This window comes from Rosa chinensis, chromosome 4 (genome assembly GCF_002994745.2).
Source record: "Rosa chinensis cultivar Old Blush chromosome 4, RchiOBHm-V2, whole genome shotgun sequence".
Lineage (NCBI taxonomy): Eukaryota > Viridiplantae > Streptophyta > Magnoliopsida > Rosales > Rosaceae > Rosa > Rosa chinensis.
Window position 1 is genome coordinate 25,737,454 of NC_037091.1, and position 12,033 is coordinate 25,749,486.

The 12,033-nt window shown below is 36.7% G+C and overlaps 1 protein-coding gene across 1 annotated transcript; it reads left to right on the top strand.

Moving 5' to 3' along the window:
• Positions 1–297: 297 nt before the first annotated feature.
• LOC112200289 (gamma-glutamyl peptidase 5) lies at positions 298–1,586 on the top strand. The gene is made up of 3 exons (XM_024341317.2): positions 298–698; positions 801–1,133; positions 1,287–1,586. The coding sequence occupies exons 1-3, from the start codon at positions 381–383 to the stop codon at positions 1,401–1,403; spliced, it is 768 nt and encodes a 255-aa protein (XP_024197085.1). The 5' UTR covers positions 298–380; the 3' UTR covers positions 1,404–1,586.
• Positions 1,587–12,033: the final 10,447 nt, after the last annotated feature.

A 12,033-nucleotide genomic window follows, 5' to 3' on the forward strand; every position in this document is an offset into this window, starting at 1 on the left:
TTCAATAAATCCAACTACGGCTGGGACCACACTGAAACACTACGTGATTGTGGAATTCTAGTTTTTTTCTCTCTTTGTACACTTGTGTATTCATGCTGGTGCCATGGGAATAGTAACTTTCAGGGTCAAAATATTCTTAAAATAGAAAGAAATGCAAAAATTATACTTTTAACAGCCTGATTATTGCGACCCATTGTCGAAATTGCCTTGTGACTTCATCTTTCCTGCAGCTTGCCTATCAAGTTCCCCTATATAAAGGACCCCAATTTCCTTATTTTCACAGACTAAGCTCGCTCTCTCTCTCACTCTGCCCACTTATTTTGTTCCATTTAGCTACTTGGATTTGAAGATCACATTATCAGCTAGCTTGTTTATCAAAGATGAAGGTTGAAAGAGAACGAAGATACGCGCTTCTGCTTGCAGCAAAGGATTCCGAGTACGTGAAGAAAGTGTATGGTGGTTACTTCAATGTGTTTGTTGCAGCTTTTGGGGAAGAAGGAGAGAGGTGGGACTTGTTCCGGGTAGTCGATGGCGAGTTTCCGGAAACGAGTGAGCTTCAAGATTATGATGGGTTTGTGGTCAGTGGAAGCCCTTATGATGCTTATGGTAATGACCACTGGATTATTAAACTCTGCTTTCTCTTGCAAACTCTGGATGCCATGGAGAAGAAAGTCCTCGGAATTTGCTTCGGTCATCAGGTAAACATTCAGAACATAGAAATGATCTTCGTCTCCTAACCTAACATTTAGTTTGAGAAATTGCTAATGGTTTCTAACCCATTGTTCCATGACTTTGATTAGGTGTTGTGCAGAGCACTAGGAGGAAAAGTTGGGAAAGCTTGTACTGGATGGGATATTGGACTGAGGAAAGTGAACATAGTGAACGACCTGAGTCCATTTAGCTTCCTTGATGACTTGGATGAAATCCCAGCTGCCCTTTCCATCATTGAGTGCCACCAGGATGAGGTTTGGGAAGTTCCTTTGGGTGCTCAAGTTATTGCCTTCTCGGACAAAACTGGGGTAGAGATGTTCACCATTGGAGGTCATGTTCTGGGCATTCAAGGCCATCCAGAGTATACTAATGACATCCTTTCCAATCTCATCGATCGCCTTCTCAATAACAACTCCATTGAGGTAAATCTAGTGTGTATAACTAGATTACTAGTTATATATATGTTCTTTTTCTCTCTTTATCCCTAGTTCCGCACTAGTATATATCTATGTTCAAATTGAGAACATGATACTAGTTTTACTTTTGTAATTAACATTTGGGTTTTCATATTACAGCTAGGTTTTGCTGAAAACGCAAGATTCGGACTGCAAAAGGCCGAGCCAGATAGGAAGTGTTGGGAGAAAATCTGCAGGAATTTTCTCAAAGATAGAATCATCAAGTTAAATTTATGAGAGACGATTTGTTTTTAACTTGTTTACTAGCTCGTCTTATTTTGGTTTGTTATGTTTTTTTTTTTTGGTTTATAATTAGTAGCTCAAAATTAACCAATCTAGTGACGTGGTTAATATATATGACCAAAATTTGTAATAGTGAACAACAGTAATAGAAGAGCATGCGACAATGATGTTTCTCAATGTCAAACTAGTTTTTCTTTATTAACTTCCTCCTTTTTTTATTGGGTTACTATAGCACCCTTTAATTAGAAGTTGATGCACGCAGATACTTTTTTTTTTTAATGGAGAATTTCTTAAATGGTCATTCACTTATGACTTATTCGATACTCTGATCACTTAATTTTCAAATATATCATTCTAGTCACTCAACTATTATTATGTCAATCACTTTAGTCACTTTACTAAATCTTCTGTTAAAATCTCAGTTAAATACACAATATTTTTGTAAATACACATTTTTTAGATGGTAATTTTATCCAAGGTTGTAAAAAACGCTAGGCGCTAGTCGGGCGGTGGTCCAAAACTTAGCGCCTAGGCAAGGACTAGGCGGTTTTTATTTTTTTAATTTATTTTATAACATATATAAATAAAAATGTAAAAAAACATTATAATTTTTATAACAAGAAATTCTTTTTTCACATGAGACATGAGACATGAGACATGAAAGATATACATGTTTATAAGTCTAGCTAGAGTCCATTTTCCTCTTTTTTTTATTTGTATAGTTTTCTTTTTTTTCGATGGCATTTGTATAGTTGTTTTTTTTATTAGTCTAGACTCTTTCTTTATCTGTTTCTACTTTCTACTTTCTGGTTCTAGTGCTTATCCTCTGGTTCTTGTGCTTATCCTAATTATGATATTAATTGAATTAGTATGTCCAGAGCCCAGCATCCCCTAATCTTCCTCCTCTTCTTTTCTAAGTAGATAAAGCTTCTCAATCGAAACAAAACAACTTCATGCTGTCCCGACTTCACCTCACCTCTGCCCAATGCCTCCGATCGGTTCTCTTCTGATCACCGCTACAAATCAGTGATCCACCCTTTGTAAGAATCGTCATCTGCATCTGGGTATGTATCAAAAGCCTCCTTTCTCTTATGATTTCGTCTTCCTCCGCTTCATTGCCGCTGTCTTCTTCTTTGCTTTCCTCTGATGACTAGATTATGCAGTTCCATATCTGAAAAACGTCCAGCGCCCAACGTCCAGAGGCTCCGCCTAACCCGCCTAGGCTCCGCCTACAGCGCCTAGGTGGACGCCTAATTGCTCACCTCCTAAGGCAAACGCATAGGCCAAAATCGAAACGGCTCTCTGACGCCTAGACCATTTTTTAGAACCTTGATTTTATCAAAATCTCACTGGAGCCACATCTTCCAATCATTCCAATTCAGACTTCTCAATTTTTCACGATTGGTTGGACAAAAATATTCTTGATATTATGGCAAAAATATTTTTTTTTACCAGAAAAATGAACGGAGTGAATAAAATGAATATCGTAGTTAAAGTTGAGTAACCAAAGTGATACATTTAAAAAGTGATATTCTTCATTTTTCTTAAATCTTAATATGCTTGTCACTTAGAGTGGTTTGAAGCGTCATTTTCTCCCAAACTTACAAAATGTTCTGTTGAAATCTCAAAATATTACCCCAAAAAAAAAAAGTTCGATCTCTCTATTTTATCGATGACATGTCATTTTCTAACCTCCAAGTTCTGTTACAAATTAAAAGAATAAGAGTTAATTATATATAAGTGTATCTTTAAATTTTTTTTAGCCAGGAGACCGCCATCTAATTTTTTCCCTCTTAAGACCACTACATTTAAAATGGTGTTATATTTTGGATATAAAAACCAACATATTTACGTAAATGCCATTAGAGTAAAAAGTCAACAACCATTCTCTCTCTCCTCTCCGGCGAGGTCTCCGGCCGACCTCCGGTCAACTTCGGGCTAACTCCGGCGACCACAAAATCTATTGTCACTAACACCAAAAGCTACTGTGGCTAGCAACAAAAACTACTCTAATAAGATTTCCGGCAACCTCCGGCGAGGTCACAAAAGCTACTGTCACCAATAACAAAACCTACTGTTACCAATAAAAGATACGCTCCCAAAAATCAAAATCTACTAACATTATTAACAAAAGCTACTGTTACGGACACAAAAATATACTCTCACCAGCAACAAATGGCTACTGTCACCATCACCAGTAACAAAAGCTACTTTCACCATCACCAAAAGCTACTATCAAGCAAAACGAAAACTACACTAACCAACACCAAAACCTACTCTCACAAAAACCAAAAGCTACTACCAAGTAGAAAAAAAGCTACTCCCATAACCTGAGAAAGATATTCTCAAAGTCTAACAAAGCTATGAAAATAAAAAGCTACTTCTATAGTTTTAAAAATGTACTATCATAGTTGTGAAAATCTATTACAATAGATGTAGAAACCTACTGTCAATGTGCTAAAAAGCCATTATAACAAAAACTGTTAACATCAGCTTAAAAAGATACTAATAGAGAAATAGAAAACTACTATCACCTTGTTGAAAAACCACTATAACAGTTATAAAGAGCTACTAACGTGAAATCTATCAAAACGAAAACAAAAACTATTAACATCAATTTGAAAATACACGAGCATAAGAAAATAGAAAGCTACTATCACTTGGTTAAATAGCCATTCATAACAGTTGTAAAGAGCAACAGCATTCCTATCGACATATCCAGTCAATAATCCAGATTCAACAAAAGAGCAACTTATATAATCATAAAGTAAAAGGAAATCGAAGTGTTTCATTATTGATCTGTCAAGCCCAACTCAATCATTTCTCTTCCATCTCTGTCATCCCCCCTCAGGGCCTTTCTTCACCGAAAACTCATGGAAGATGGAGAAAAAAATTCTCGTCTACTCCTCGCTAATTTAGCTTTAGCCTCCCCTATTTTCCCTAATTCAAACCAAACAAAATTCAAATAAATTGGTATTTACACAATCCCCCAATTTGAAAACCCTAATTTCACAACCAATCAATAATACAGTCTCAATTAATAAGCAAAAACTCGGACTCTGGAGAAGACAAAGCAAAGAGTTAAAGTGAAAAGAACGGACCATGGCAGTGGATAGTTTCTTGTAATCTGGAGTGGATCGAAGCCAGGGAGTCGCAAAGAGCTGTCGTGGCTCTCAGCAGCCTTTGACCACCAAAATTTCGGACCGGATATGCGAAGAGGTTAGACAAGAAAAGCTCCGACTCCTGCTTGTTTCGACGGTTATACTCCAACCTGCTTCAACTCCGACAACTGGATCTGCTTCCCCTGGCCTGGCCAATCAGACCTCCGTGAGCCGTCGAATTCAATTGTTATTGCGGCGATCCGAACTCAGCTCCGACTCCGGCCTACTTTGCCTCGTAGAGCTGCACCTGCTTTCCTTGGCCTGGCCAATCACCTCAGTGCTCCATTGTTTGATTTTCCACCGCTTCGACACCATTCGAAGCTACGAGATCCCTCACCAGACGGCTCAAATTGAAGAAAACCCTAGAAAACCATAACGAGGAAAAGAAGACGGATCTGACGGGGAGAGAGAAGATTTCGCCAGAGAGGGAGAGAAAAAGGGTTATCGCCAGAGAGAGAGAGAGAGATGGGCTAGAGGGTTAGTATTTTTAGGTGGAAGGGTAAAATAGTCAGAAATGAGATAATTCGAACCTATCAATGGCCTTATGTATACAAAAAAGATTAGGTGGCCTTATAGCTAATTAAAGTTTTAAAATGACACTTGTGTGTAATTTTCTAAAAGAATAATAACTTTTGTGTATAAATTTTACTTTAGCATCATTTATAAGTGCTTTTATTTATACCTCCAAAATAGACATTTAGATCACTTCACTTATTAGACCACTAAATCACTTTTACAAATATTTAATATGTTAATTATACCTCTCTCGTTTTTCCCTCTATCCCCTTAGCTCATAAAGTCTAAACAAAGATCAAAGTTCTTCGACATAATTCAATAGAAGAAGGATCATGAGCTCTCCTTCACTCAATCCTGTTGCTAATTGCTGAAATTGGTATGACGAAGTCGGAATCGAGTTGTGGTACAAAAATTTAACTTTGGTGTGAATTTCAATTAAGGGACTAGTAATTTGTTTTATTAGGCAAAGGTGTGAAATTCACATATATGTGTGTCTATATATATGAGAACTTAATCACCAATACTACACACACACATATTTGGAACCTTTCTAGTGATGGAACCTTTTTTTTTTGTGGCCATTTTATGGGATCGCTTATTAATCTAACTTTTCGATCACATTAGCATCTCAGAGCATCTTTAGCAGACTCTCTATTTTGGCTCCTTAGCTAATTTGGAGAGCATGTTTAGCTTTTTATCTATTTCACCAGACTCCTAAGTTGCTCTCTATTATAACTTTTAGCTGTCTCGCTCCTAAATATAGAGAGTAGAATGAGGCTCTCTATAATTTAAAACATTCCTTTTAAGTTATTTTATGTAATTTATAAATACATTTAAACTATTTAATCTTCATTTAAAAAATAATATAAATTCAAAACTAGCTAAAATAGAGAGTATTGATGCAGACGTAATTCTAAAGTGGCTAGCGAAAATAACTTTTTAGCTACTTTAGCTAAAATTTGACTCAAAAATAGCTAGCATTGCTAAAGATGCTCTCAACCATTTAATTATTAGGTTTATAGCTAGTTTGTGATTGCTGTGACTTTTAGAAAAAAAAAACTATTGCTGCTGTGTTGTGAGAATAATAAGTTGTGAATTAAAACAGTTTCGTGTTTGGTAGATAATATATTTAAAAGTGTTCTCAGTACATAAAACAACTGCAGGCGTGTTTTAATCCCTTATGCAAATTTTTAGCCAAATTAATAATCGTTAAGGCAACATAACTGTTATTTACAATTATAAACATGAACGGTCCAGGTTGGACAGATTTTGTTCGTCCATTGATTTAATTTGGTTCGATACCTTAACGATCATCAATTTGGCTGAAAATTTAAATAATTGATCTATTAATAAAGTCTTAGAAACTGAATGGTCAAGATGTCGATATGTGATCAAAAAGTGAGTCCTACAAATGTCGATATGTGGTCAAAAAATGAGTCCTACAAAGAATCCCTTAAAATGACCAAAAAAAGAGATCCCTTAGGGATCCCTTTTTTTTGTTTTTCTAGGGATAGGGCATTAGATCAACTTTTCGATCACATTTCGGCATCTCACTTGTTCAGCTTTTAGGTCCTAATATGTAGATCATTTCTGCAAATTTTTCAGCCAAATCGGTGATCGTTAAAGTATCGAATTAGATTAAATTAATGGATGAACCGAATCTGTCCAACCTGAACCATTCATACATATAATTTTAAATCGCCGATTTGAATGCCTTAACGATAATCAATTTGGCTGAAAATTTGCAGAGGTGATTTACACGTTAGGACCTAAAAACTGAATGGTTGAGATGTCAAAATATGATCGAAAAGTTAGTCTAATTCCTTATCCCTAAAAAAGACATATATATATATATATATATGGCCCTTCTAGTGAGAGATCCTCTTTTTTTAGCCAATTTAATTAGACCAACTTTTCAGTCATATTCAGTTTTTAGATTGCTATAAGTAGATCAATTTTGCAAATTTTCAGCTAAATTGATGATCATTTAGGTATTCATAATAGTGATTTACTAATTATGCACATGAATGGTTCAGGTTTGACAGATTTGGTTCATCCACTTATTTAATCTAGTTCGATACCTAAACGGTCACTGATCTAGCTAAAAATTTGCATAAGTGATATATTTATGTAGACCTAAAAACTGAACGGTGAAAATGTTGATATGTGATAAAAAAAATAAAAAAAAATTAGTGTAATAATCGATCCCTCAAATTGGAAAAAAAAATAAAAATTTCCTTAGTGAAATGGTCCTATATATATATATATATATATATATATATATATATATATACAGATTTTATCCAGAGCAGAGCTCCACTTTGAAATTAACGTGTGAAGTTTGAGTTTTTGGTCACTTTTCGGCCGCATATCCACATCTCGACTGTTCAGTTTTCAGGTACTAGTGTATAGATCATCTCTGCAAATTTTCAGTCAAATTGATGATCGTTAAGGTATCTAACTCGCTTAAACCAATGGACGGACTGAATCTGTCAACATGAACCGTACTAGCTTGAAGGCAATTATCAATACCTTAACGATCATCATTTTGGCTGAAAATTTACAGAGACGATCTATACACTAGTACCTAAAAACTGAACAGTCAAGATGTGGATATGTGACCGAAAAGTGACCCAAAACTCGAACTTCACAAGTTAATTTTTAAAGCAGAGCTCCACTCTAAATAGGATCTATATATATATATATATATATATATATATATATATATATATATATTAGTAGTGTACGATTCACAGGTTGATGATTTGGAGAACTTTACTAAGATTTCTGAACATCAGAATCCCAAGACACATTGAGTAGGCTAAAACTTGGAACTATAATCATTACTAAGGAATCAGATTATTATTCTGGCCACAATAATCAAAAGACAAGTAGAAGCAGTGACCATGAGTGCCCAGAATAAAACACAAACAAAGGTACACCATTTCTTTTTTATTTTTTTTTAAGAAGAGAAGGTAAACCATTATAAAACTACAAGATTGCAAACTTTTGAGCAGTAACCCTTTTTCAACTTTGGAGAAAGACAAACCTTTTAGAATCCACCACACCAGCAAGGCATATAAGAAGAACGAGCTTCATTTTTATCATATAGCTGTTACACGAGGTTGCTATTTTTTTTTTGAATCGGCCCAAGGAGCATTAATATCGTTCATCACAAGCCAGAATAAGCCGTTACATACCATTCCGCTGTCATTTAAGGACATAGGCAGACAAGAAGATAGTGGTAGTACCCACAGTGGTACATAAAAATAGACCTACTCATTAGACATCAAATACGTATAGGTAGCGAGGATCCTCCATTGGTACTACGATCTAGCGCCTCCGGATCTAGGTTCCTAATACAAGAAACATTATTGTAATTAGACTATAGCTAAAAACATAGGGTTGGGCCAATGGCCTAAACCCTAGCCCAAATAGCAATGGATTAGGGCAAAACCCTAGCCCAATAGTTTACGGCCCAACAGGGATAGTCCACCAAGGAAGCTTGTTCCAGGCCCATCATTCTAGTTTGGGCCAGTCCACCTTGTCCTCCCACTATCCCGTCGTACCTAACCCTTCCGGCGGAGCTCCGTCGTTGACTCACATCGCCTGACTCTTCATCATGCTCTGCCTTGCCTCTAAGCCATCTCGTGCCAACGCCGCCGCGACATACCTCCAGCACAGAAAACCCATCCCAGATCCAGGCACCCCATCAATCGAATTCCAGGGCACCGTCAATTCGAGGACCCAGCAGCGAGGATCAGCGACCAGACTTGTAAAGCGCGATCATCCCTTCGACAATCCCAGCCAAACTTTCTGACAAAACCCGAGCAAAAATCCCTCCGACAAACCCATGGACAATAGACCTCCTGTCCGGCAGCAAACTCATCATAGCGGTGTGGCCGAAGACCAACCCCGACGTCCAGGCGCAGCTGGACGAGAAGCGAAATTGCAACCGGAGGCCCTAGGGTTTCTGAGGTGAGAATATGATGTTATAAGAAGAAATATATCTATTGTGAAGCATGAAGCTACGCAAAGAGCAGACTAGGTTTGTATTGAATCATGCACTGCTATATTTAAATTTATTTTCTTTTTGGATCCCATTTGGCTTCACTTTTCTAATATTCCAAGGTTCCTTTCTCATTATATTATCTCGAAGAATATGGTTCCAACATTCTCATTGCAGTAGTATATTTGTATGTAATGTCAGGTTCGTTTCGAAGCCAGATCAAGGGTATCAACACTAAAGAAAAAAGCCAGATCAAGGGTATCAACACTAAAGAAAAAAGCCAGATCAAGGGTATCAACACTTCTAGTCGAATTATCTATTGGGTGTAAATTTGGTTTGCTTCAAACAATAATGTTTCCATCAAAGTAAAAGAAGAATTAGCGGGTATATCGAAACCAACCATGTTACAATATACTCAAATATACTCATAAGTAATGTATCAAATAAGTTGTTGCTCGATATGTGGACATAATTTATACTCGATTGCTTAAGATATATAGGTAGTTCCTAGATTGTGAGAATAAGGATGAACTTAGCAAAGGATGTGTTTCCTTAATAGATGTGCCAAGTGGCCCGAAAGGTTACCAATTGCATCTAAAAGATTATATTCTTGCCAACCAGTCTTGGAATATCTGTTCCAAAGACATTTGCTTAAATTGTTCCAAAGTAATCTGCATAAATTGTTCCAAAGCAATCCAATAGTTAAACAAACAACTCAACGTCCAATAAATGACGGGTAATTCTTTTTTTATATTTTTTATAAAATAGAACATATCAATAGTATGCTCCGGTTCATAGATAAAGAATAGTACAGAAGACTACTCCATTGAAACATTTCTGCTCAGAGTAGTCTATGCCACATAAAAACACCTCGCCTTGCAGACAATCTAGTTTACCTAATTTTACACACCGAGCACGCAATTGTGGCACGCTAAAGCTAAGTATTTCCACAAGACTCATAGAGACATTCTTACTAGCATAGACAATTAATCCAACTAAAACAACTAGACCACTACGGGCTCTTCACCTCTACAAGGGTTAGAGCTTTTGACAGGCCCTACCAGCCCAAACATTAGACCAAGCCCAAAAGCCCAAGCCAAGTGACAACCCGAAACAATGGCAGAAACTCCAATCTGCCTCTGCCTATCCAACGTCACCGCCGCCATCAGAGGTTCCGGCAGACGGCCTTGCCAACATAGCATCAACATCTCCATCCCTGGCCTCTTTACGTGCAACAGACCAGGTTGATTAGCACTGGAGTAGGAACTCGATCTTTTGTCTGTCTCTCTTCCACTCCTATTAGCAGTAGCGAGGCCGACAATAACTATGAGCACGACCACCACCTGCACCTGATCCCACGTCTCCTTCCAGTAACACAAGTCCACACCACACAAAGAGAAGCCCAGATCTGTGTAGATGTAGGGAAGTCAAAACGAAACCTATCACCAACGAGGACACCGACCAAGAAGCAGGCAACAGTGCCTGGGCGCAAGCGTGCGCAAGGCTTTCGAAGAAACACGCCGACAGACGACGGCGTCTAGGCGCAAACGGCAGTGTGCGCAAGGTTAGAGCACCGCGGCGCTCTGCTAGGGTTTTTTGTCTAATAGGGAGGTGTCTAATGAGAATTTAACCATTAATGACGGGTAATTCTATTCATACTTCTAAAATAAATATGTGGATCTCCATATTTTTTTAAGTGGTAGATGATTTTGTCAAGTTAAATGAACTAAATGAAATGACTAATAAGACCAGGAAAAGGAGGAAAAAAAAAAAGTCTTGTTTTCTTATTTTCAGTCGTAAAATATTCCTTGTCCAACATTAAAGTAATTATTCAATAATAAAGAATCAAAAGCACCATTTAGCAGCCTTCAAATGTGATATTGGTTAAGAATTTTTCTGGATGTTCTACTCCTTTTTAAACTAATGTTCTAGATTTCTTTGCAATTTTTTTTTTCCAGTGATCTTTTTCGCGTCAAGAATTATCATCTGCTCGTAAACATTTCATAAATGAATGGTATCTAAATTCAGCAAGATTGATATCTTAATATCTTTGTTTAAGTACTTATACATGATTTGCAAAGTTGTGGGTTTATGGTTTCGCTATGCCTTTTCTTTTGGTAATGCAACCAATGTTCTAAAAAAAGGCCTAGGCGGCAAGGAACCGCTCCGATTTTGGCCTACGCGTTTCCCTTAGGCGCTGGGCTACTAGGCGGGCTAGGCGGGGGTGCTAGGCGGGGACTAGGCGGGCTAGGCGGTCATAAACCCTAATTTATTCTATATTTTGACTATTTTTATATTTATAATTAATTTTTAGACTTTAAATATTGTCATTTATATTATTATATGTCATTAAAATAATTTAAAATTAAAAAAAAAAAAAAAAAAAAAAAAAAAAAAAAAAACCGCCTAGTCCCCGCCTAGGCCCCTAGGCGCTAGTCCCTGGGTCACCGCCCGACTAGCGCCTAGCGTTTTTTAGAACCTTGAATGCAACTACTAAGATTTATGGGTTTTGCAATACAACAACAGGTGATATATATATATATATATATATATATATATATATATTTATCTAGAGCGAGGCTCCGCTTTGAAATTAAAGTGCGAGATTAGAGTTTAAAGTCTCTTTTCGATCTTATATCCACAACTCTTGTTCAGTTTTTAAGCACTAATATCAATTGGTCATTTCACTAAAGAATCTCTTTTTTTTTGCCATTTTAAGAAATCCATTGTGGGACTCACTTTTAATATAGAGATTAATATATTTCAAAAATTAAGAAAAATCTTAATAAACCCTTTACAAAAGCCATTATGTAAAACATTACCTGATGTGGCCAGCAATTCAAATTATCACAATCTTATGCTTCTAAACATTTCAATAGTCCCAAAATCATATAGCAAGCATTACAACAATTCTTTGATTCACAATCCCAAATAAAAT

Bases quoted from the DNA above. Each gene is read 5' to 3' on its own strand.
- LOC112200289 (XM_024341317.2), top strand. From the start codon at position 381: ATGAAGGTTGAAAGAGAACGAAGATACGCGCTTCTGCTTGCAGCAAAG. The intron at 699-800 runs GTAAACATTCAG...GACTTTGATTAG, and splicing joins GAATTTGCTTCGGTCATCAG to GTGTTGTGCAGAGCACTAGG. The intron at 1,134-1,286 runs GTAAATCTAGTG...TTCATATTACAG, and splicing joins TCAATAACAACTCCATTGAG to CTAGGTTTTGCTGAAAACGC.